Here is a 26,984-nt window from a genome sequence, read left to right as displayed (position 1 = left end):
ACAAAATATATTCAGCAAAACTTAGTGACTTTCCTAAGCCTACCACACAGACTCACAAATTAGAGCCATACTGTCCATGCACTCAATGATGATAATATTCTGCCAAACAAGAAAATATTCTCTTTCTCTCTACAACTATGTTTTTCAGGTTACTGAACTTAAAAGAGATAACATAGTATAAAGTAGTTTCAATTAGGGTGGCCTAAGTGAGCACTATTATTTCTGTGTGACTTTTCTGCCATGTATTTATAGTTCCATATACTGTATTGAGAAAGTCCTCCTAAATACAGTTTAGAAGATAATTATTCATTTCTGAGTATGTGTCACTAACGTCTGACAGCGTGCCATTTCAGAATTTGAATAATCATGCTAAGCAGTTGAATCATTTTACATTTTACATTTCCCTGGTTTATTCAGAAATATGTCTACAATAGTCATTTTACATTTAAGTCACACTACTAAATAAGACATTTAAGTTATACTAAACTATTTAAGAATATATAAGTTCCACTATCTTTCATTTTCAATAAAAGGTCTTCATTTTAGGCATTGATGTAAAAAGAAAGGGGAATGGGGCCAGAGATATAGCACAGCTGAAGGGCATTTGCCTTCCATGCAGCTGATGTAGGACGGACCTTGGACCTTGGTTGGATCCAGAGGAGTCCCATAAATGGTCCCCAGAGCCAGTAGCTATTTTTGAGAGAATTGCCAGGAGTAACCCCGAGTGTCACCAGGTGTGGCCCCAAAAGACAAAAAGCCACAAAAAGGGGGGGGGGAGAAAGGGAAAGGAATTATATAAGTAGTTTAAAGAAATTAAAGATTAAAGAAGAGTGTTGATGGGACACTCTATAGCTCTGTCTTAGCAGTCTGAAGATACTATTTTCGATGCATTGGATAAAAGTGAACAATTATGATACTGTAAAACTTTTTATTCTCAAACTAATAAGAACATCCAGTTACCTTTTCTACATAATGAAGATAAGATAATTCTTCAGAGAATTACGAAAATTCAGTAAAATATTGCAAATAAAATAGTGGACACTATGTCAGGCTGGTATGTGAACACCCAGTTTTATTCAAATATACCCTAGCACTCTGTAAATTTAGTGCTTTATATTACTAAGACATTTATGACATAAGATAACTACTTAAGAGGTTGTAAATCTCTACATCTTTTAAAAATGCTGTGAGCACTTTTAAGAGACTGCATTGTATCTGATTTGGGCAAGATTGTCATTTTAACAATATTAATCCTAGTAATCCAGGAATGTGGAATTTTCTCGAGTTCTCTTAATTATTCTTTTATTTACACTCTATATTTTCTGTGTATAAGACCTATTTTGTCAATATCATTACTAGGTTCTAGATTTGCTGAGGCACAACTGAGAATGGGAAAAATTTTCTATAATTCTAAAAATGTTTGTAAACTTGAGAAATATCAGGAATAAAATAATAAGTACAATTCTTAAATTATCTAATTGTTTTTATTTGTTTGTTTGGTTGATTTTGGGTCACAGCTGACTTGCTCAGGAACTATTCCTGGCAGAGCAAAAGGAACCATATGGGCTTCTGGGAATGAATCTAGATCTGCCCTGTAAAGGAAACACCTTGTAGTATGCTGTACTATCTCTCCAGTCCCATAAATTTCCTAGATGTTAATAACAAATTTTTCATCAACTTTCTCTTGGAAAAATTAATTAAATGTGTTTTTATTATTTTAGAACTTGCCATACAACTTATTATTTTACTAAATATTTAAAGATCTATTTTAATACTTTATTTATTTTAATCCTGGTTTTTTTGTTTGCTTGTTTGGTTTTTGTTTTTTGGGGGGACCACACCCGTTTGATGCTCAGGGGTTACTCCTGGCTAAGCACTCAGAAATTGCCCCTGGCTTGGGGGGACCATATGGGACACCAAGGGAGCAAACCCCAGTCCTTCCTTGGCTAACGCTTGCAGGGCAGACACCTTACCTCTAGCGCCACCTTTTCGGCCCCTAATCCTAGTTTTAAGGGTTTTACAGTTTCAGAAATGCCTAGTAATGTTTAAGAAATTTTTATTATTTATTTTATTTTTCATTTTAGTCTCAGACAAATTAGTCTATATAAAGTGTGGCTAATAATTTTTCTTATAAGAATTTGTTGCATTAAACATTATCGAAAAATTGTGTCATTTAAAATATTTAGTAGTAAAATTCAAAACACATCAAAACATAAATAGGTTATATTCAAGCTTTTAAGAAGAAATATATAAATTTATTTTCTAGTTCCAAAGTACAGAAAAAAAAGTTTGTGGTTTATTAACATATATTTGAGTCACAAAATGATAGAAACTTTCTTTCAAAATTGTCTCCATATAATAAAAGCTGCAACAGAATTAATTTTATACTCATTGGCCCAGTTCTTGTCAGGTTTAATATTGCCATTACTTTCACTTCATTTTGTTCCTGCAAAAATGCACTTATATAGAATGATGGTAAACATTAATATTTTCTTATTCTTGTACTTGCTTTGTTAGTACAATTTCAATGTTATTCTTTGAAGGGCTGTAGTAAACATTTATATTTATTTGTTGATTATTTGTTACTATATGAAATGATAGAACTCGTAAATCAACTTAAAGTAAAATTAAAGCACAAATTTTGTAATGTATCAGTTATAGAACAAGTGAGTTTACTAATATAAATCTCTCACCTTGTAAATGTTCATGTTACCCTTTTCTAGGCATACTGAGCATGTTTTTCCATTAGATGAATCATCTAGTGCCAATTCATATACTTATAACTAAGACATTTTCATTCTCTTCATTTCTATATTAAGTCAGAGATATATAGAGAAGTGCTAGTCTTTCATTTGCATATACACTTTTTAGTGCCAATCAAAAAACACAATATTAAAAGTGTTTTTATTTTTTATTTCTAGGTTAAATAATAATATAGAGAGACATCTTATTTTATTTCCATAACTCTTCTATGAATCATGTACTTTATGAGTTCTTTAACAATTATATTTATATTTTATCCATAAAATTTGGCAACATATTTTAGGAAGACATATAGACGTAACACAATATAAAAATCACCAAACATTCTTAAATTAATTATTGGCAAATTTTTTTTACAATCACATGCTTATCATTGTACTATCATTAAGACATATACATTTGTATATGCATATACATATATCTTACACATAACATAAAATGTTTGATATATTTCACAAATACTTAACAATAATTTATATTTTATTAAAAGATTGTGTTTATCTTAATTAATATATACAAATTAAAATAGCATATTTCCGTATTACTTTATATTGCATATGTTTTAAAAGCATGCTATATTTAGATTATGTATTTTCTCTTTTGGATCACCATAACTTTATTTTTCTAAGATGTAATGACAATTTTATAATGTCAAGACATCATAATACAATACATATTTAGGATGTAGAGAATCATAATAATTATTTGGAAAATGGTACTAAAAATTGATAAAAATCCTGCTTATTTTGTTTTGATTTTGGGAAGACCCACATATGGCCATGTTCAAATATTATTTCTGCATAGGTGACCTTATGCAGTGCCAGTATTAAACCCATGTGAGTTGAATGAGAGGCTAATGCCTTAACATAAAATATTTTGTCAGTCTTAGAAAAGCCTCATTTTAACTTGAAGCATATTTCTATTTTATATATATATGTATATATATATGACATTTCACCTAGAAATTTTAAAAACTAAGTATGTTTTAGTCAGTTTATAAGAAAAAGATTTTCTAATTTGTGCCAGTGACAATATAATACATCTTTGCTCCGGATTTGTATAATTCAACAAAATACAGTGAACATTATTGGATGGCTGTCATATTTCAGGATAATAGGGAGAGTTAAGACCACCACAAGATGAATCAAATACTGATTCTCCCTTTACAAAGTTTTAAGTTGAGAGATACTCTGTCTCCAAATGTTTTGTTTACATGATAAAAATAAGATATTTCAAATAAGAGATACTAAAAAATGTAGCATATGCTTGTGGTTTTGATGTACCATATTAACTTGCCACAATTTCTAAGCTGCCTTGACCCTAGAGTATAAGGAGATGAAGGACATAGAAGGAAAGAGATTGAAGGCGAGGGGTGGGGGGGAGGATGTGAACTCTGAACTCTTGGGTAATGGTGGAGCAGGAGTCAGAGGCCTTGGTTATACTAGTGATGTGGGAGAGTATCCAATGCGTAGATTCAATTACACTAACAACATGAATTTTAAGTACAACCACAGAATTTGCAATGTGTATGTTGAAATAGTGGGAGTTGGGAGAGTGGGTTGCAGGAGGTGTTGAGAAAGACCATGGGAACACTGATGGAGGAAAGTTGATGTATGTATGTGGTGAGATTGCTGTTGGAATAGTATATGTCTAAAACTCAATTATCAATGACTTTGCACATTATAATTGTTCAAATAATTAAAAAATAAGAATGTTCCCAAAGCTATTGTAATAGCTGAGGATACTGTCTTCATCAAGTATTTGAGTATTTTAAATTTTGACTAATTACTCCAGCTTCACCACATACAAAATGATGATGTTATAACCACAATTGTGTTTTTGATACAAAAGATAAATAAATAAAACAAGCATTTTGAATTCTAGTATCTAGAGATGTGATCTGAGAAATTTAGGCTTTGGGGTAGTTCTGTTATCTTTAAGTAGTCTACTGTTCTGTAAATTTTTTTTTAAGTTAAGCAAAACTTTATTCTTCTAGCACAAGCCCCATACTGAACAATTAGGGCTGTCTCCCAGAGAAGTGAATTGGGGGGGGGGAGGCTTGTGAGTCAAACTGTCATCCCCAGGATTCCTTCCAACCTGACTTACATGATTTATCTCCTGCTACTGAAGTGTTAAAAAAGAAGTGGTACTGACATGGGTTCAGGTCTTGGGATAGGGAATTTTCCCTGAAAGCATTCTCATTTTATGTCTATTCTGTACAATTTTTAAGAAGAAAAGAGAAAAGGACATTTCATATTTCTGTTGCATTTACATAAAATCTTCTGAAATACAAATTACTGGCTATGGGCCCATTTATTTTTCTCCAGGGATTCTGAAAAACACTTTGTAAAATTTTGCATAATCTATTTGTCTTTGTGCTTTAGAACTGTCTCTCTAAATTTTAGCTGCTGAATGGCCCCAAGCCTATAAAAGAGGAAACTGTCTATGAATGACAGTCTAAAATAGATTATTTCCAATAGGTTCTCAAAAACTGATATTTATTTAAATCCATCTTTATATTTCACTATAAAACTATCTTAAATATTACCAAGTTGTTTTAAAACATTTTGCTTCAAAGGATGAAGCATTTCATGTTTTGATAAGAGTTATTTAAAAGAGGGGATATTTTAGTTTATTATCAAATTGGTAATATGATCTCCACTGATATGAACATATTCATAGAAGATTCCTGAGGTAATGTTTCATTCAGTACTACTATGGTGGTCTTATAGGATTTAAAGTAAAGATTGAATTTATTTCTGGAAGAATAGATAATTTTTAGAAAAATGCCAAAGATTCACTAAATAACTGGGTATTTTTCTGTCCTTACACAATTAGCAAAAAATACAAACACAATAGATAGAAACTGATTATAAAAATAAAATCTTGAAACTTTGAGAAGCAAAGAGAAATAATAGTTTAGACTTAATAAATACATATTTTGATTTCAAAGCATATATTTTGTATTTAAGTAAATGTAAACATTTAAGAACAAAATAATTAGCTCATAAACTTTCCTCCCTAAGATAGTTTTAAAACAAAGGCCTTAATAAGTGTTTAGGTATAATACTTATTTCTGATAATACTATTCTTTTCCAAGTAGTGTTAATTTTAAAGTATGTTCTAACTCTACAAAACAAACCATGCCCCATAAATAGTATAAAAGCTATACTTTAATTTACTGTTTTATTATTAATAATATATACTGTATTAAAATGAAATAATTTCTATTAATAATGAAAATATATTCCACACATTTCTTTATGACTCAATATGAAACAGCACTTTTCAAGATAGTTACCTCTTGTTCGATGTATATTAGCATATATACTGAAAAATCCTTGTATTTAACTATTAATATCTACTTATAAAACAGCACTATTCATCATAGGTTATAGGAAAGTAGATTCCTACTTAATGCAAAGCAGCTCAGAACTATTCAGCTAAATATCCTAATACCAAGAAGCAATACTTATAATTTTAGGAATGACTTAATATAAGAAAGTTCCAGAATGTTATCTAAGTTGCCAATATATGAAAGTATATTTTCTCTAAGAATATGGTTCTATTTTCTAACAAATAAAGAAATAAACAAAGAGTAGTTTATATAAAATAGTCAATAATTATTTTATCTCTATAATGGTATTTATTTCATCAAATGTAGACACAAGTAATCACAGGAGAAGCACATGGGATAGAGTGTGAAAAACATTTGATAGAAGACTGCTCATATTCTTTCCAATTCTGAAATTCTTTGTTTCTATGTGAATACCAAAAAAGATTTCAACTTCCCTGTGAGTCACAGAGAACAAGATATTTACCCAAACAATGCTGCTTAGTTTCATAAACTTGAGTCTTTGAAAAAAAAATTGGCAAATAATTTCAACTGTCTGCCTGGCTAAAAATAAAAATGACCCCCACATGATCCAGAATTAGTTTTTTTAAAATATTTTAAAAATTCAGAAAGGCACTTTAAAAAAAATTCCAAATACCAAGTACTCTTTCTTCTTTTGTAATTTTTTTCTTTATTTAATAAGACCTATATTTCCTCTTACTCAACTTCCGTAAAACATAAATACTCATTCTGTGTATATATTTATATTTTTCAACAAGAACTAATTATATTCCTAATATGTCCAGAGTAATCAGCTGGTAAAAAAATATATATAAAGAAAATTCACTTGAATCTAGCATTCCATAGTTTGGAAAGGAACACTAGTGTATGCTCTATAGTTGGACATATTTGTAAAGAAATTAAGGAAAGCCTAACTTAACCAGTGCTGCATATTGGTGGAGAATAAAATCAGAAATGTTTTCTATAGAGGATAGACTTTGCCTTGCAATTGAAAGGATGGATGAACATAAGACATATAGGAATATAATAGAATAAAATCCAGACAAAAGAAAATTTATGAGATAATTAGATAATGTGAAAGATATATATGTGTATATATATTTAATCTATAAGAGAGAGAACGAGAGATTGTATTTTAATTGAATAAAACATGGAATTTCATCCTGAGTTACATGTTTAGGATGTCATAAAGTTTTTATTTTATATGACAATGGAATTTTCGTGAGATTATGGGACAACCAAATTTGAGTTTTATAAAGACAGCTCTCCATCAGGTATATGCATATAAAGTAGGTTAAGTAGACTAATGTTAAAATAAATCCTAGGTGGTTTCTGTTGTAATTGAGGTAAGAAATTATGTGAGGTAAGCAACAACAGTTCCATTACTTGAATTATTTAGTTGATATCATGGAGTCATGCTACTCTATTTTGTAGAGTTCTGCCACTGCTAGGCCAGGTCAGTTGACCAAAGGATTCTATTCAGTGACATAATTAGTTCATTTTAAATCGCCAAAAACTGCTACTTCATCTATCTGCCCATTTCACATCAAGTTTCTTCAAAAACTATGGTTTCTTTCAAAGAACCCACAGGTGGGACTGTAATATTATCAGAACTAACTGCTAACTCTGTTCCCTGGTAAGTCTCTGCCATTCACTATATTCAATATTCTGCCTCTACTATAATCTGCAGCTGCCCTGTTATCCTCTTGAACTACTTTTGTAATTGTTTGAAAAATAGATTGGAGCTAAAACATTATTTTAGCAACCCTCTCTCTCTCCTACTTTCATATATGAAGAATTGAGGTCAAATAAAGCTAGGGATCTTGCCTATGTTTATTGTCACTTGAGAGAATTAATATTTCTATTGATTATTGTTTCTGCTTGATGGTATATAGCACAGTTCAAATGGTGAAATAGTGAACACTTTCATGGAGAGCCTGACCCTAGAGTTGAAGTGACTTCTTACTTAAATGCAATATTTCGGTTATCTCAATGTCTTATCCTCTTTTGATATAGCCCCTAGGAACTAAAGAGAATAGGGAGGGTGAAAATATAAAGAACAGCTCCAGAGTTAAAAAAAATCTGGAAGGGCTCAGGATATGTCCCTAGGTTATACAAAAGATAAGCTTTTCAAACATTCCTAGTTTCTTTGTTGGTTTAATATTACAGAAAGCTCACTCTTCTGTCTAGCAAAAAGAGTAAAAAAAAAAGAAGGGTTTCTGGGTTTCCCCGGCCTTTTTTTCTATGTGTGAAGGTTCCACTGCTAAAATCCGAGCCTAGTCTGAAGCAGAGGCACTGCAAGGATTAAGTAAAACAAAACAGTTTAAGGGAGAAAAGTAGGGAGCATGGGGTGAGGGTAAGGGGACTTCCAGTCTGGATAATTTAGAGCCTCCCAATATCCTTCCCTTAAGATCTTTATTGACCAGGCTCAATCTACTAGGTGAGGAGGGACTGATAGAATTAACAAACAAAAGAAACTATCTAATGCTAATCAAGTTTAAGATGGGTCTTTACCTCTCAAAGGGGCGGGTGAAGGAAAGAGAAAGCTAGGTAGGGCAAAGTCTCTGGGGAAGCAAGAAGTGGGCACTGTTGTGTTTAGTCTCACTATGGATATCCCATTCTTCCGTTTTCCAACTCTTCCTTTCTTTTCCTAAAATAATATCGAAGTCTCTACTTAAATCTGCCAAATCACCTCTGTTCCTCTGGTGTCAATCTTGACTGCCTGTGGACATACACCTGAGCATGCTGAGAGCAGGCTATAACAATTTAAGGTATTAATGAAAGTGCTTTTTAGACTTCACCCTAAAAGAAAAATGGTTGCTTTGCTGAGCTAATTTTATTCCTGTGTGAATGTGTGTGTGTTATATGTGTATGTTTGATGAATAAATAGATTTGAATTGGTTCAGAGATGTGTGGCTAAGAAAGTGTTAGGTTACTTATTTTTATATTGACAAACCTGGTGGATAGGAGGTCAATAAATGTATTTAAATTAAGGTATATTACAGGATTTTGGTTCATTTTTGTATTGAGTTTTAGCAAAATTAAGTCTCTGGAATCATGTAGAATAATTGATCAGTCGTACTTTCTTCATTATTTTATTTGTTTTTATAATATATCAACTGTGCTCAGAACTTCACTTTGTGCTCTGGGTCATTTTGGATGGTGCTTAGGGAGGTGGCCATATTCAGTGCCAGAGATCAAATAAATTTCAGTCATGTGCAAGGCAAGTGCTTACAACAGTTACATAACCTTGAAAAAAGCCCTCAATGGCCCGTGAAAACTTTTTCTTGAGCATTAGTTAATGTTCTATTTTATTAAAAAGAAATTATTTCCAGAAAATTCAGGCTACTGATTAACTCAAACCTAGTGCCAAATAAAAACTGGAGAAAAGACATTTATTTACTTAATGAGCAGAAAACCTCTTGATATATTTGAGTTATAAGAAAGTGGTGGTCCTAAGACATAGAGAGTTATTTTTGAATTCGAAATAACCTCAAAATTAAATACACATGAGCAAATTTTCCCTGATATATTTTCTTTCTTGTATGTCTAATATTTTTTACCTTCCTCCCTCCCTTTCTTCTTTTCTTCCCCTTTATCTTCTTTCCTTTCCTCTCTTCTTTCCTTCCTTCTTTCTTCTTTTCATTTTTCTTCCTTCTTTCATGTTTCCCATCCTTTTTTCCTTCCATGTTTTCTTCTTCCTACCCTCTCTACTTCTCTACCTCTCTCCCTTTTTTCCTTCCTTCAGTGTTTTCTTCCTTCTTTCTTTCCCTTCTTCCTTTCTTCCTTCCATCTTTTTACCTTCCTTCATTCTTTTCTTCCTTCCTTTCTTCCTTCTTTCCTTCTTGTTCCTTTATTTTTTCCCTTTTTCAGTATCTGTGAGGATTATTTTTTCTAAAAGATCAGTGAAATCATCTCTGATTTCAAATTAAACCCAGTTGGAGAACTTAATATTAAGAAATAGCAAATGGCAATTATTTATCAGGCACTGTTTTGAGTGATGTGTTCGTGTTAACTCATTTAATCCTCAAAATAACTCTGAAAATTCAGAATTGATATTGTCTAAATTACACATGGGTAAATAATATAAAAAAATTAATTAAGTGTGCTTAACAGTACTACATGTAAAAGAATCACACAGCTATTTTGTGCCAAAGCTTGGAAACACACACACACACACACACAATTCCCTCCCTGATAAATAATGCTGGGAGCAAGTATAATTTCAGATCTGTTTTTAAAAAAATTCTCCAAACAAGTTCCAAGAAAAAGTGGCACCTGGATTATGATTCATCACAGTTACCTTACTTAGAGGCAACTCTATGCTTTTTAATACCAATCCATGATTTTTGTCTCACCTTTGTGACAAATCCAAGGCTATGATGCCAAGTACCCTGCTCAATCATCTGAAATAAAAATCTACCTTGAAATAATCGAACCTTCCCCCTAAAACTTATGAGTATTTCCCTTGATCTTCATCTTCTGACCATTAGTTTGCGATCCTATCAAGGTGTCTGCTACAGTACTTTATTGTGGTAATTTTATGAATTTAGTTTTGCTTGGTAAACAGTTTTTATTTTCCAGAAATGTATTTGGAAAGTTGGCAGCTGACATCTATCTACTATTAAGAATTAGAAGGCTATATATTTTTGTAAACATGATAAATGATCTTTTCACTTCTAATTCTCTTATATCGAAAAACAATACACCTTCAGAGCAAGGAAATATCAAACTCCAGTAACTACCTAAAGAATTTTTAACATTTTGTTTAAAAAGAAAGCCAAAAAAACTAAAGTCTTCAGATATTTATGAGTTTTAAACTGTCAACTTTTATATAATTTACCTACAAATATACCCCAACCTGACCCAATATAAGCAAAATTTAAGCTTAAATTAATTTCAAAACTATACTTATATAAATATTACATGTATCTTTTGTGTGAGAAACTAATTTTATTTGAACAGGAGATACAGACAAATGGAAAATTTAAACATTGAAAACAATAAACTAAACCACAAAAACAATGAAAGCCAAAACCTAGATTAGAAAGATGCAGCAGAAGGGATTCTTCTTCCTAATAAAAGGAATTTCATCCGGTAAATATCTTGGATGTGGAGACAAAAATGCATGAGGAGCTACTATTTTATTGAAAATAGCTGTAAATATATTCATCCAAGTAAAACAATCATCTGTGTCTAGTCATGCATGCTGTCTTCTACAGTGGCTGTCACTGCTGCCGATGTGAAGTTGAGAGGTAATGGCCTCATGATTCACAGAAACTGCTGAAGTGTGTACTCAGGCTCAGTTGGAGAGATGGGTTCATTTATCATCATAATAAACTATTACCATCGATAGGTCACAACTCATTGAAGAGACAGTCAGCCTAATTGGCTCAATTCCGTTAGCATCCGAAGTGCCTCTAAGAGATAAGCACTCTTTTGCAGGTAATTTTCAATCACCCAACAAGCTAACTGTTTAATAATTCATCACATTTCTCATTGGGGCCTTATCACAGAACTCTCTTTTCCATGAGGAAAATGCTTGATTTTAACAACCTGAAATATTCAGATCCAACTATAGAGGGAGAACTTCAGAAAGAATGGTAAGAAAGCACATGCTTGGATCAAGAACTGCTGTTGGAGGAAATGAAAAGAAGAAAAAGATCTCCGGAAGATATGTCAGTTATATGTATTCTCAGTAGATCCTGGTAACTGTAGCAGAATTCCCTGAAACAACACACTGATGGAAATGTGTTACAGTGGGCTTGATAAATAACACACTTGGTAGGGCACTTGCATTGTAATTAAATAAATATGCTAAAAATTTAGCTTGAAGGGTTGAACCATTCAATATTTAGGAAGGGAATACATCAAAGAAACATTTTTTATAAGTGACAAATTGTGAACAAATTTACTTTTGTAACATACTAAAGTTAAAATCTATTCTAATTAAAGTTTACTATATTATAACCCTGACAATATTATGTTTCTGAGTGAGATAATCTCTCAGGCAAAAAAAAAATTACAATATTATCTAAATACCTAAGAAGTGACCATAACGTTGGGAACATATTTTCTTTCTCCACTTATACTTAGACAGATGTTAGTCATATTTATATTATTTGTATATTATTATTCTGTGTATATTAATCACCTAATTTCTACTAGTCAATATCAGCATACAAAAATATTTTCTTATTTTTAGTAAGTTTAATTACTTTATTGAATGTTTGTACCAAAGGTAATTTAATTGATATTTAATTTATAGACATTGGGGGATTTACTTAAAAGTTCTCTGGATTTTGATCTGGCTCTGAGCTCAGGGATCACTCCTAGTGGAGCTGAAGACCATATAGGTCAGCTATATGACAGGTTAGTGGGATTGGAAAAAGTCTGTGCAAAATATGGTAGTGCTCAGAAGCTACTCTTAGTTTTGTGCTCAGTACACCATGCATAGTGACAGGGATTGAAGCAATATGTATTTGAAGTGTCTTTATCCATATGCTGTATCTCTAGACGGGGTGAAGACTTTTAAGTTGGTTTCCTTGGACTAAAAACATAGCAGTATTTTTCATTTCTGTGTTATCTTATTTACTTAACTACACAGTTGATTTTTTTTTTTTAATTTTGGAGACACACCAACCTGTACTCACAGCTTACTCCTGACTCTGTGCTCTGTGACCACTCCTGGCAATGCTCAGGGGATCATCTGCAGTGTCATGTATCAAGTGGGAATCAGCTGCATGCAATTTTAGCCCTTGTACTATCTCTTCGGTCCAATAAATAATCCTTAACAGTAATATTAAAAGACAGGATTCAAAATTAAATGGAGAAGAAATCTTTTGAGAAAGGTGTTCAAAATCGAGATTGTTTTACTTTTCCTCTCTGTCTCTTTATTAAGTGTATCCAGGTTAAAGGTCGGCAATATCTGTTTTCAATGAGGACCTCAGATGAGAGGCCTGAGTACCACACCAGAAAGACTATTGTTGCTATGGATTGAACTTCATATTAGGCATGTACAAGCCAACCATCTTCCTTTGTACTATAATTCATCCCTTTACATCTAACAACTTGTATTATTTTTCTCTGTCTTCTACTACTGACACACTAATCTACATTAGTTATGGGACTGACATATCATAGACAAAAAAGGCCAGCTTATTGGAGTTTTGTTTCACAATGACATGGACTAGGTATAGGATAAGGTGAGTTTTTAGTTCTCTTTAATTTAACTCACTGAATATTAAGTACAAGTAAAATAAAGTTAAAATATATTAAAGAATTCTTTACTAAGGTTTGATTGAGAATGAAGAAAGTTTAAAGGGTTGAAACAAGACTAGATGTGGTTAACAACAAAAAATATTTGATCCTTTAAATTGATGCCGTTTTTTTTCTTTCTTTAGTTTTGAAAAATCAATAGGATTATGAAAAGAAGACATCTTTGATGTTCTTATGGTTTTCTTTAGGACAAGTTCAGAGACTATTTCACCAAAGATATATCAGATCCTAGTTTGTGTTGTTTTAACATTCATTAGCCATTGTGTTTAGTCAAGGCCTAAAGCAATCACTATTTTGAGGTCTTATATTAGGTGGTATTCAGTGGAAAAAAACATTAATTTACTTTTTCTTTATGATAGATTTTTTTAAGAAATAAATGTCTATGTAGTTTCTTTAAAGAAATTTCTATTTTTCTTAACACAGATTTGTTGGTGAAAAGGCATATCAATTTTTATGTATTTTATTTTACCTATTTTAAAAGATCTTTCTGTATAATAAAAGATTTTAAATTGACACTTTCTGTTTATTGTTAATTTTTTCCTTTATGCTTTCAAATATTTCTCTATTAAATTTTGCCTGTATCACATATAATAATATTTCCTTTCTAACTTCTGTTCTCTTGTAAATGAAATATCTTTATTTTAATATTTACTTTATTTAAGCACCATGGTTAAAAATTGTTCATAATTGAATTTTAGTCATATACTTCACCAGTGCACTTTTCTCACCACCAATGTCCTCAATTTTCCTCCCAATCACCTGCCTGCCTTTCTCTGTACATGTAGGCATTTTGCTTTTCTCTCTCTTCCTGTTCCTTTTGAACACTATGGTTTACACTATTATTTTTAATTTAATTTTATCAAAACCATTGTGATTTACAAAGTCCTTCATTGATGGGTTTCAAAAATACAATGAATCATGGTCAATCCCACCCACCACCAGTGTGTACTTCACTTCACCAATGTTCTCCAAATGCATCCCATATCACCACCACCGCTGTCCCCCTAGCATGCTAGTATAGCTGGCCTGTTTTAACTTTAAATTGTAAATGTTTGGGTCTCGATTCCATTGTTGTTTCCTTTGCCTTAGATATTAAGTTCTGCCCTTTGTTAACACTATCAATGTACCTGAGATGCCTTGATCCTTGGCCCCCATCCTTTCATATTTGTATATCTCCCTTTCCATTCAGTTTCTTTCTTTCTCCTCACTCTAGTCTGGGGCCATAGGTGTTCAAGACAATTCCCATTTCTTGAGAATTCATGAGAGCTTTTTATGAACAACTGTATTCTGTTAAGCTAGAGAAGATAGAAGAAATGGACAGATTTCTGGAAAAATATAATCTCCCAAAACTTAAGGAAAAGGAGGCAGAAAGCGTAAACAGACCAATTACAAGTAAGAAAATTGAAGCAGTAGTTAAGAAACTCTCCAAGAATAAAAGTCCATGACCAGACAAAGTTTGGGGTAAGTTTTATCTAACATTCAGAGAAGAGTTATTATCATCGATCCTTAGACTCTTCCAAAATATTTAAGAGATGGGAATCATTCTCAATACCTTCTATAAAGCTAACATCATGCTTATTCTCAAAATTGACAAAGATACCACCACAAAAGATAATGAAAGATCAATCAAACTGATGAACATGGATTTAAAAAATCCTTAATAAAATCTTAGCAAACTGAATCAAAAAACACATGAAAAAGATTATCCATCATGACCAAGTAGGTACATCTAAGCGATGCAAAGATAGTTCAATATTTGCAAATCAATCAACATCATACACCACATCAGTAAAAGAAAGGATAAAAGTCATGTGATCATTTCAATTGATGCAGAGAGAATTTGACAAAATCCAACACCATTCATGATTAAAACCCTCAGTAAAATAGGTATAAAAGGAACCTACCTTCCTCAAGATTGTAACAGTTATCTAACAGCTCCACAGCTGACAGACAAACATTCTTAATCATTCAGTGTCAAGAATCAAATCCCGGGGCCGGGCGGTGGCGCTAGAGGTAAGGTGCCTGCCTTGCCTGCGCTAGCCTTGGATGGACTGCGGTTCGATCCCCCGGTGTCCCATATGGTCCCCCAAGCCAGGAGCGACCTCTGAGCGCATAGCCAGGAGTAACCCCTGAGCGTCACGGGTGTGGCCCCCCCCAAAAAAACAAAAACAAACAAACAAACAAACAAAAAAAGAATCAAATCCCAATCTCTCCTACTCATATGTAATTATGCTATATGTAAATATGACATATTCCTGAGATTAATGTGTTATATGTTAATTAAAACTCTAATATACTACATAGCTGAAATTCAATCAATGCTTAGAATTTGTAATGTATTAAGCATATAATAAATCATTTATATAAAAAGTTTCTATACAGTGGGGCTGCAGTGATAGCATAGTGATAGGGCATTTGACTTGAATGCCGCAGATCCAGGTGAACCTATATTCTATTTCCTGAATCTCATCTGGTCCCCCAATTTGCCACAGACAAATTCTGAGTGCAGAACCATGAGTAACTCCTGAGCACCACTGGGTATGGCCCAAACACAAAAAATGTTTCTCTATAAAAATTTCTTTTTTTTTGGGGGGGGGTCACACCCGGCATTGTTCAGGGGTTATTCCTGGCTCCAGGCTCAGAAATTGCTCCTGGCAGGCACAGGGGACCATATGGGACGCCGGGATTCGAACCGATGACCACCTGCATGAAAGGCAAACGCCTTACCTCCATGCTATCTCTCCGGCCCCTCTATAAAAATTTCTATATCTCAAAGTATTTAATTAAAATACATTTCCATATTTACTTTAATTATTTTATTTTCTTTGGATGTTTGCTTTGCCTGCAGATTTATTTCTAGATACTTTAATTATTAATATTATAAATGACCCAGGGTCAAGGCTCTGCTAAAAAATAGAATAAGCAATTTAATGGTGAGCATAATTTCCTAGATACCTGTTGATTTATAATTATGCATACACTTAAGTTCCCTAAAATGTTACAGTCCAATTACTTTGTCAACAGATTTTAAAAAATTGTTTACTGAAGACCATTGTATAAAAATACAGATAAATTTTATGGAATGTATGTATAACTTAATATTGAGTTACTAATAAATAAGTAGTAAACACAATAAGTTTATGTTCATCATAAACTTATTTTTACTCAGCAAGGTTTTCATAAAACTGATTTTCTTTTAATTTAACATTGGTAAAAGTTAACCAGTAAACAAAATATAGCTTGTCTTTTGTTTGTTTGGTTGGTTTTTGTTGTTGTTGTTGTTGTTGTTTTGAGCCACACCTGATGACACTCAGGGTTACTCCTGGCTCTGCGCTCAGAAATCTGTCCTGGCTTGGGAGTCCATATGGGATGCCTTAGGATCAAACCGCGGTTCATCCTAGGCTACTATGCATAAGGCAGACGCCTTACCACTTGCGCCAGTGCTCTGGTCCCACAACTTGTGTTTTTTAATTGACAAATTTGGGTAGCCACACCAAGTAATGTACAGATCTTTCTCCTGACTCTGCTTTAATTAATTGCTCCTGGTGGTGGATAGGAGCTACACGGAGTGCCAAAGATTGAGCTGAGTTTTACCACATTCAAGGCAATTGCCCTACCTGCATTCTACCTAGTATCCTTCTAGCCTACACCTGATAAATTGTTTTACTACTAATCAATCACTTTGATATTCATGTGATTCCAGTTTACTTTGCCTTCCTTAAATAAGTTTTATTAATTTTCATTGTGCTAGAAATATATTCATTTTATAGTCAATTTAGTGTATGTAAAATTTTCATTATTTTGCAGTTCTATGTGCAATGTTTACAACAGCTTTTATATTTGTAAAATTATTTATGTGGATCTTTAATCTCTTATTCATTTATTCTTGCCATACATTAAGAATTCTTTTCAAAACAATTTTAGGGATTCTAATCTCTATTAATATTGAATTCATGTTTGAGTGTCTGTTTATTTGTTCTGGATAACTGTTCATTTGCCAGGGATCACTCCTGGCAGGCTCAGACTCAGCGAACCTGGGAGCTAGGGTTTAAAACTCACACATGAGCTATATGCAAGGCAAGTGTTTTGCCACTCTCTGACCCCTAATATTTGTATCTTATTTCACCAATTATAACATAAAAATTCATATAAATATTTCCTTTCTTATGACTTTTTTGAAAGATCTGTCCAAAATAACAAATATCACTATTCAGAACTAAACATCTTATGAAAATTTAATACATTTAATTGAATAAAAATGAATCTCTGCCTTTTAGTTTTACAACAATTTTATTAGCTGATGACCTAGGTTATTTATCTTAACACATATAAAAACAGAAATTCACAAGTATACTGAATGTTTAAGATATTTTTATGCATAATACATATAATTATTGCTTCTCATTTCCTTAGGAAGAAGTTTCATTCAACATACCCCTCTATTATATTAGTTTAGTTGGTAAACATAAACTCAATTCAAGCTGAAATGACCTAGTAAATATTTAAATTTTACCTACAAAGTTGCTTAAAAGACTATTGCTTTATCTAGCACATCTTTGATCAACTTTGAAAATTAATCTTTGTCCTTACTGTTATTTATTTTAAGGCATGATGAATGAAATCATGTATACAGGTATGAAAATATTTTTGACTATTTGAAAATATTGGATTTATTATATCAGTAATATATAAATTTTAATACGAAGCTATTTAAAAAGCACTATGATAAGATTAGCGATGATTGATATATATTGATACATGAATTGCAATCCTGGAATGTAGACAAATACTGATTTTTAGACAGTATTATAACTATAAATAATAAAGGAATATTGATTTTTAACTCTTTAGTAAATAATTCTGTTATAAAAATAATTTTATTTTGGTTCAAGCAGTTATTCTTACTGGTACTGCTTTACTGAAAAATAATTTTGATGACATTTGATAAAAAATTTGATTAGTGTCATAAAACCAGTTGCTATTTTTTATTTACTTTTATATTGTGTCTTTCATTTACATATGTCATTGTGAAATATTAATATATTTAATCCAAATCTTTAATAAAAAATTTAGGAATGGAAAGAGGGTTTAGCTTTCACATTTGATTTATTTTTAGTTCAGGAGTCACTCCTTGCTCTTTGCTCAGGAATCACTACTGGTGGTGTTCAGGGAAGGGATGCTGAATATCAAACTTTATGCATAGCTTTATGCATAAACTGCTGTTTTATTTCTCTGGTACCTACATTTGAAAATATTTGAACGAAGAGGATAAAATACTTCACTTACATTTGGTCAACCAGATTCAATTTTCAGCACCTCATTTGGTCCCCAGAGTATTGCCAGGGGTGATCCCTAAGTACAGAATCAGGAGTTAGTCCTGGGAGGAAATGTTGGCGGGAAGGAGGGAGAAAGGAAGGAAAGAGAAGGAAGGAAGGAAGGAAGAAGGAAGGAAGGAAGGAAGGAAGGAAGGAAGGAAGGAAGGAAGGAAGGAAGGAAGGAAGGAAGGAAGGAAGGAAGGAAGGAAGGAAGGAAGGAAGGAAGGAAGGAAGGAAGGAAGAAGGAGAAGAAGGAAGAAAGGAAGGAAGGAAGAAAGGAAGGAAGGAAGGAAGAAAGGAAGAAAGGAAGGAAGAAAGGAAGAAAGAAAGAAAGGAAGAAGGAAAGGAAGAAAGAAGGAGAAAGGAAGAAAGAAAAGAAAGAAAGAAAGAAAAAAAAGAAAGAAAGAAAGAAGAAAAAAGAAAGAAAGAAAGAAAGAAAAAGAAAGAAAGAAAAGAAAGAAAGAAAGAAAGAAAAGAAAGAAAGAAAGAAAGAAGAAAGAAAGAAAAAGAAAGAAAGAAAGAAAGAAAGAAGAGAAGAGAAAGAGAAGAGAAAGGAAGAAAGAAAGAAAGGAAGAAAAAGAAAGAAAGAAAGAAAGAAAAGAAGAAAGAAAGAAGAAAGAAAGAAAGAAAGAAGAAAGAAAGAAAAGATAAAGAAAGAAGAAAGAGAAAGAAAGAAAAGAAAGAAAGAAAGGAAAAGAAAGGAAGAAAGAAAGAAGAAAGAAAAGAAAGAAAAAGAAAGACAGAAGAAAGAAAATGAAAAATAAAAGATTTTGAGTAATGCAGTCAACAAGCCCAAATTGTTGATAAAATGAGGCTATGCTATGCTTATTAAAGATTGAAATCAATGTTCAAATTTCATATAAATTCCAATTTGACATCATCTGAGCAACTTTATCAAAACTTCTTTGCTTTTATTACACATCGAACAATTAATTACGAAATATTTTCTGTGATTTATTTTTGTCACAAATACCCTGTCCTGTGAAACCTACACATCAATCGTTTTTTTCTAAATCTACTGCTTCAGTTTTGGATTGAGAGGTAGAATTGAAAGTCAAGCAAGCACAACGAAGAATTACCAGATAATGCTTTCAAAAGACAGATGCTATTTTGTCAGCAGCCTCTCATAATGTGCATCTTACACTAAGCTACAGTATTCTTGGCAGCACCATGAGACAATTTAAAAGCTTATCTCTGTTAAGAAATAGGAAAAAAAAAAGCATAGTGTTGTAGTAAATAACAATTTTTTGAAGAGTAAATCACATGCAATTAATTTAATAACTCTCAGACAGAATTTCAGACCTTAATGGTAATGTAGAAATAGAGCACAATCCAAGATGATTCTCAGGGCACATTGTCAAAGAGAATTGCTTTTAGAAGTTGCACTATTTAAGACCACAGGGGAAACTTTAAGTAAATGACTATTTCAATGTTCTCATAGTACTTCGTTTACCAAAGTAGTAAATTATGCCAGTCTGAAATACCCAAACTATTTCTGAATAGCTGGACCCTGTAGCTTACCAGCAGGACTCAGTTTTCTAGCTCTTTCCATTCCTGCTTAGTTTCTCCTTTCAACAAATGCTCTAAGTCCAAACATCAATACTTGCAAGCATTTTAAAAATAAAATGCCTCCAATTGTAGCACTGTGGGTGCCTAACTTGATTGTCTTTATCTAGAATAAAGTAGAATATTTACCAGTTAATTATGCCAACTATCCACTCATATATTAGAATTTTATTTTCAAAACTGCTATTGAGATATTAACTCAAAGTTGAGATCATAAAAAAATAGAAGACTATGGGGCTAGAGAGATAGCCTGAGGTAGGGTATTTGCCTTGCATGCAGAAGGACAGTGGTTTAAATCCCGGCATCCCATATTGTTCTCCGAGCCTACCAGGAGCGATTTCTGAGCGTAGTGCCAGGAGTAACCCCTGAGCAATACCGGGTGTGACCCAAACCCCCCCCAAAAAAAGGAAGAAAAAAATAGAAAAAATAGAAGACTAATATAATAACATGATGATATTTTTAGATTTTGTTTACAACATATTTGTTTAAGCATTTCTGTATACCTCAGTATTCTAAAATGGACCTGTAGTCAGACAAAAAAAATTTTGTCACACCGGTGGTACTCAGGGGTTACTCCTGGCTCTGTGCTCAGAAATCACCACTGGCAGGCATGGGGGACCATATGGGATGCCAGGATTCGAACCACCATCCATCCTGAGTTGGCTACATGCAAGAAAACACCCTGCCACTGTGTTATCTCTCTGGCCCCAATCAAAATGTTTTTAAGGTACAAAAGCATTTCTTTACAAAATTAGACACTGTCCTTGAATTCTTTTTAGTATCAGGTAGAATTGTATTAGTGTCATATATCCTTTCTGAGGATAATTAATTATTTATGGATGAAGTATAATGATATCTGAAAACTTCATTATAATATAGAATATTCACAATGATAAAGAGTTCTAATATAAGCATCTTCAGGTAAATTGGTTACATAAATATTTAGGAAAAGTTAATAGCATTTATAAATATTTTTGAAAACAATTAACAATGTTAACATTGTTAATGTTAATGTTAACATTAGCATATGAAAGGCAATGACTAGCCTCCTAGTCAGGGATGTAAATGAAATTCAGTATCTAAGCAGATGCACTAATATTTTGATATGCTATTTCTCAGATTCTGGTAATGGCTCTGATTCTAACAGCATTTACTGGTAAAGAATTTAGACTTAACTATTTAGAAAAGTGGCTTTATTAAATTTACAAACAAGGCCTTAAATTTTCTATTTTCCTAGCAATATATTATCAACCAAGCTAAGTATGTCATCATCACAATAATTTATGTGATGTGACTTGACAGTTAAGATGTACTCTGGTAATTTGTGAGAGTTTGCAGTATTATTTTAGTATAAAATATTTATATGGTTCAATTATTAAGAAAATTATCTCATTCGTACTAAAATATCTGACAGTAAACCATGGAAGTCTTCCTGGTTGCATTAAAAAAGTCTTCCATATTCAAACAATTTGCACACCCTGCTACTATTATTTTGTTCACTTCAGTGAAACTGAAGTACAGGCATGCATAGTTTTTTGATGTGAAAATGATCTGATGGAAATTATGAAGTGGCTCGATGTGGGTGGCTTTAAGAAACAGTTCATTCAGGATAAGGGAAGTTATCATTAGGAACCAACAACTACAAAGAGGATGTTCAAATTATTTTCTCTGATGCTATTTCATGGCTCACTTACTTGCTTGCCTTCTGTCAGTTTGGTTTTCAGCCAAGATAAAGAAAAATCATATGATAGGCAAGAAAATTCTAAGGTATCTAGAAACACTTTCACTATCTAAAGAACAATGAAAACCTTTGAAAATATTTAAATTTTTACAAAGTGCTCTCTCAATCTGACTTGAGAATCACGGGGTGCAGCACTAGAGACACTTGAAAACTCTTGTGTTTGGTACTGGAGCCTCCAGTACTTGCCAGCGCAGATAAAAACAAAACAAAACAAAACAAAAAACTCCAGCACCACAGGAACAGAAACAACATCATATCCTTGGAACTTTGCACTGAACTGATTACCAAATATGCCAAGAATCACCAAATCTAAGCAGTCTTTGGGAGCTGCCAACATCTCTTTATTTACAATAAGTTAAAATAAACAAAGGTAAAAGAAAGCAGATTAGTATAATCTTTTTTGTGTATTTTGTTTTTCTTCCTAAGAGACAAGAGGATTTTGTTCACCAATACTCAAATAGTATGAAAGAGAACCATTGACAAGCACTGCATTTTTTATGCTTAGTCATTGACAGTGTCTTAAAAATTAAGGCTATAGTCTTAAAGAAAAATATAGAAAGAATTAAGATGATAAAATATTTTTTATAAACTAACATATTTTGGGGCAGGAGCGATAGCACAGTGGTAGGGCATTTGCCTTGCATGCTACTAACCCTGGACAGACCAGGATTTGATCCTGGCATCCCATACGTCCCCCCCAAGCCTGCCAAAAGTGACTTTTGAGTGCAGAGCCAGGAGTAACCCCTGATAGCCTCCAGGTATGACAAAAATAAGTAATTAAATAAACTAACATATTTTGGTATAATTTTAAATTAAATTATAAAAAACTAATAAGCCATTAACTTTTTCATAATAAGCAAGAAAATCACTCATGTCACAAATAATTATACCAGATATTGTTTCCAATAAATTGTTGACAAATATAAAATAAAATTCTAAACACCAAGTATCCTATCCATAGAGAGTCAATTCACAACAAAGAAACAAAAACATCAAATTTATTTTTTGTTGTTTGTTTTTAGGCCTCTCCCATTGATGCTCAGTGGGTACTACTGTTCTGTGTTCAGCATTTAATCCTAGTGAGGCTAAGGGATCATGTAGGATCCTGGGAGGCCCTCAATTTCTGAGATTTTTTTATATGTATTTTATATATATTATATATGTTATATATAGATCTCTGTTTTTTGTGTGTGGCAATATGACTTTGCATAAATATGTCATTTAAATTTGGCATTTATTTTTTTTTATTCACTTGGGGGGTTGTACCTGGTTGTGCTTAGTTTGGAATTACTCCTGTCAGATTTCAGAATACCATTGTATCTTTAAATTCTGGGGATCTAACCCAGGTTGGTTGCATAAAAGAAAACACTATACCTATGATATTATCTCGTTTGCACTTAGCATTTCTTTAAAGATGTTTGTCTTTTTGAGCTTTGGAACATAATACCAGTATAAGAGTCATAAGAAACACTCATTTATTTATTAATAGAAACCTCTGAGGAAATCATCAGTATCTACTACTATAGATATCTCTAGAGAAATAGCTATTGAAGTAAAGACAAGTTTCTTCCAGTGTTAGTCATTTATCTAACAAAAATCTCATGGAAATTTTATTAATTTATTCCCATACTACCAAGCTATGTAAAGCTGTGAGAGCCTACCTGTACATGTCATGAGACACATATTTGTTTTATGCATACCTCTTTCATAGAAAATAGTAGACATGTCCAACTGAGTTTAATTTGGTTCTTTATGGAACTTATTTATAATAGAGCTATATATGATTATAAAAGGAATATACAGATGAAATTTGTGTGTATATATGTTTCTGATTGTATGTTTCATCAAAAGCGAAATAACACACATTGCTTAATTTGTCAATTAAAGCAAAACTGCAAGGAGCAAGCACTGTATGGACTTACTCTGTTTCCTAAGTATGGAACTGGAGCACTCCAGAAGAAGTTCTCTGGCAGGGTGTTTTTAACTTCACTGCTACTAATGCTAATCTCCTGAGGTGGAATGAGGTCATCCTGCTCGGGTGTCACTCGAATTTGGCCTGAGATGTCAGTCAGGAACCAGCCATTCATATCTTGTATCTTTGAAAAACAGAATAATTATTATTTAGGGGGAATATTTTAATGCTTCTTTCTTATTACTAGTAGTTTTCCTTTTTATTACAATGAAAATATAAAATTAAAATATATGTAATATGTTTCATTAAATTTACATGCATTCATTATAGGTAATCATTTTTTCTTGTTGTTCCTACAAGTCTGCATGGAACACTATAATTATCTGTATAATTGACCCAAAAATTTTGTGAATTTATAATTCAAAAAATAAAAATGTATTAAAAACAGAAATTCCTTCAAAATATTTTTGAATATAGGGCTAGAGAGATAGGGCGATACATAAAGAACTTGGGTTCTTTCTCTAACACTATTTACAGACCATTGACACACACTCAGGTATAATCCCTGAATATAAACCAAGGATTAAACCAGCACATCCAATTATGGCTCAAAAACCAATAAAAAAGATTTAATTGGTTATAATGCCATATAATATAAAATAATGAGATTTTGAATTCAATGTTTTTCTTGCTACATGTAATTTCCTTTGCTATAAAAATATTTATAAAGACATCTCTTATGCATTTATAAAACAGAGGAGAAAAGAAAGACAAAAGTGCCTAAAGTGTTTTATTTTTTCTGTGTGTACTAAATTCTCACCTATTTAAATTCTAACTATAAACCAAGGACATCAAAGTCTACCAGCCTTTTGGTCTGATCACCATTCAAAATATAATACTCAATTCTTTCCAAAGGATCAGAAATGCTCTAGGGATTTAAACTTTACATCTTTGATTGAGAAAAGGAATTAAAGAAGGACTTAAAGAATTTAGAATGGTTTGATTTTCTACTTCCATATTCCAGTCAGGGAAGATATAAACGTATATATAAAATTTCAGCAAATAAGGATAAAACACTGGATAGTAAAGTTTTCTGTTTATAGGGACCCACTATACATGTATAATTATGTTGGTTTGTATTTACATATGTATGTATGTATATGTATTTGCTACCATTATATGATAGGTAGCAGAATGATAATGATATTAAAATATTATGAGATATTTTTCTTTGTATAGTATTAACTTGCTGTTAATTTCTGTGACAAATCTACTCAAAAGATATACGAAGCTTAGCATTTACTCTAGAATTACAAAATTATTTTGAAAAGATACATAAACTCAGATCCATCACAGTAATTAAAATAATATCCAGGATGCAAAGGAATCAATGTTCAATAACAGATGGGTGAATAATGAATGCATGGTATATATGTGCAATGGCATACCATGCAGCTGTTAGAAAATATGAAATAATACAGTTCGTAATAGAATTAGATGATGTTGTATTAAGCAAAGAAAGATAGAAGGAGAAGGAAAAAGACCAGTTTATCTCACTCATCCTTGGTCAATAGAGGAACAAATAATATTGTTTAAAAATAAACAATATTGAATAAAGGAAAACCCTTGGCTTGGATTACAAAACTGATTAACTTCTAGTGAGTGTAGTGGTGGGTTTCATGGTCACTTTTGGTGCCATTTAACCTGTAATTACATTTAAAAACATTTTAAAGGTAAAAATATGACAAATAAAGTCGATAAATTCTTCAATAACTATTCAATGTTAAGAAGCCACGTGATTGGTGATAGGATTTAAGTAGCAAAATGAATGTTTCACAAGCATGAGTCTTGGAGGTAGATTTCACATGACGTAGAATATATAAAGGCAAATCTACTTGTTTTAAGCAGTTTCAATAGACTTTGTTACAAATATAATCTTAAAGCCTTTAATCAAAGATACACATACCATGTTTAAGAGAAAATACAATTATTTTATGATAATTTTGAGTTTCCATAAACATAATTTATTTAAAAATAGCACAGAAGCACATAGAGAAGCATACAGACATAGAAGACATTTCTTACATTGTCATAGGTCCAGTAGGAACTCTGGCATATATTCGAAACTCCTGAACAGAAACACTCATCACACCCTTTAGGATTATCCTCTTGCAAGTTAAAGAAGCCGAGTTTGCAGCGACTACAGTCTCCTCCTTCAACATTTTCCTGCACAGAGAAATGTGTTAAAAACAGGAGTGGTCTTTAGAATTAAGAATTGCCTTTTTTAACTAAAATAAATATTTAATATATTAGTTGTATTTAAAATGAACCATATTTAAATAATAATCATATTTAAAATATGCTCAAAAGTCCTTTAAATGCTACTTGTTAGCCAAACAAAAAATAAAACAAAGTAGCTGTTCTAAATGCTCTAACCTATAACTTTCTATTTGCTGAATATGTCATTCTTATTACATAATAACCAAAGCAATCATTTAAAGAAAAAGGGGTCATATTTTTATTGTTGAAATATTTCACCTTAGAACACAAGACATACTGACAAATTAAAGTGATAAAACTAATATACGGAGATAATAAAACATTGATAATATAACATAAAACACTTAAATACATTTAAAATACATTTGCAGAAAGTATAAGGAAATAACATGTTGTAAAACTGTCATAGCATTTTAAAGATGAGAATAAACAGATGGAAAAATTTCCCAGGTTAATTTTTAAAGTGCTTCTTATAAAATAGGTACAAGGAGAGTTAATCATTTTGTGACATTATGAAGAAAACACATCATTCTCACTCAGTAATTGATATCCAAATTGACAATAACTTATAGTCCATTACAGAGAAAAATTGTTTACATAAGGACCTATCCTATGGACACAGATAAGGAATAACTAAAAGATAAAAACTGGGAGGGGTGCAATCTTCATTTAAATAATGTTTTGCTGTTTGTTTCTGTTTGTTTTTGTGTTTTTTTTTTTTTTTAGGTTTTTGGGCCAAACCCAGCGGCGCTTAGGGATTACTCCTGGCTATCT

At 32.1% G+C, this 26,984-nt stretch overlaps 1 protein-coding gene across 1 annotated transcript in view; it reads right to left on the bottom strand.

Annotated features, from left to right (window-relative positions):
• Positions 1-26,984, bottom strand: part of LAMA2 (laminin subunit alpha 2) — a 660,685-nt gene that overhangs the window by 350,032 nt on the left and 283,669 nt on the right. Inside the window, exons 11-12 of the mRNA XM_049771159.1 lie at positions 26,016-26,156; positions 23,941-24,114 (exon numbers count right to left, since the gene is read on the bottom strand). Coding sequence (XP_049627116.1) covers positions 23,941-24,114; positions 26,016-26,156 — 315 coding nt within the window. The remainder of the gene's footprint in view (positions 1-23,940; positions 24,115-26,015; positions 26,157-26,984) is intronic.

The sequence above is a fragment of the Suncus etruscus genome, chromosome 4 (genome assembly GCF_024139225.1).
Source record: "Suncus etruscus isolate mSunEtr1 chromosome 4, mSunEtr1.pri.cur, whole genome shotgun sequence".
Classification (NCBI taxonomy): Eukaryota; Metazoa; Chordata; class Mammalia; order Eulipotyphla; family Soricidae; genus Suncus; species Suncus etruscus.
This window is presented reverse-complemented; position numbering and strand designations above follow the sequence as displayed.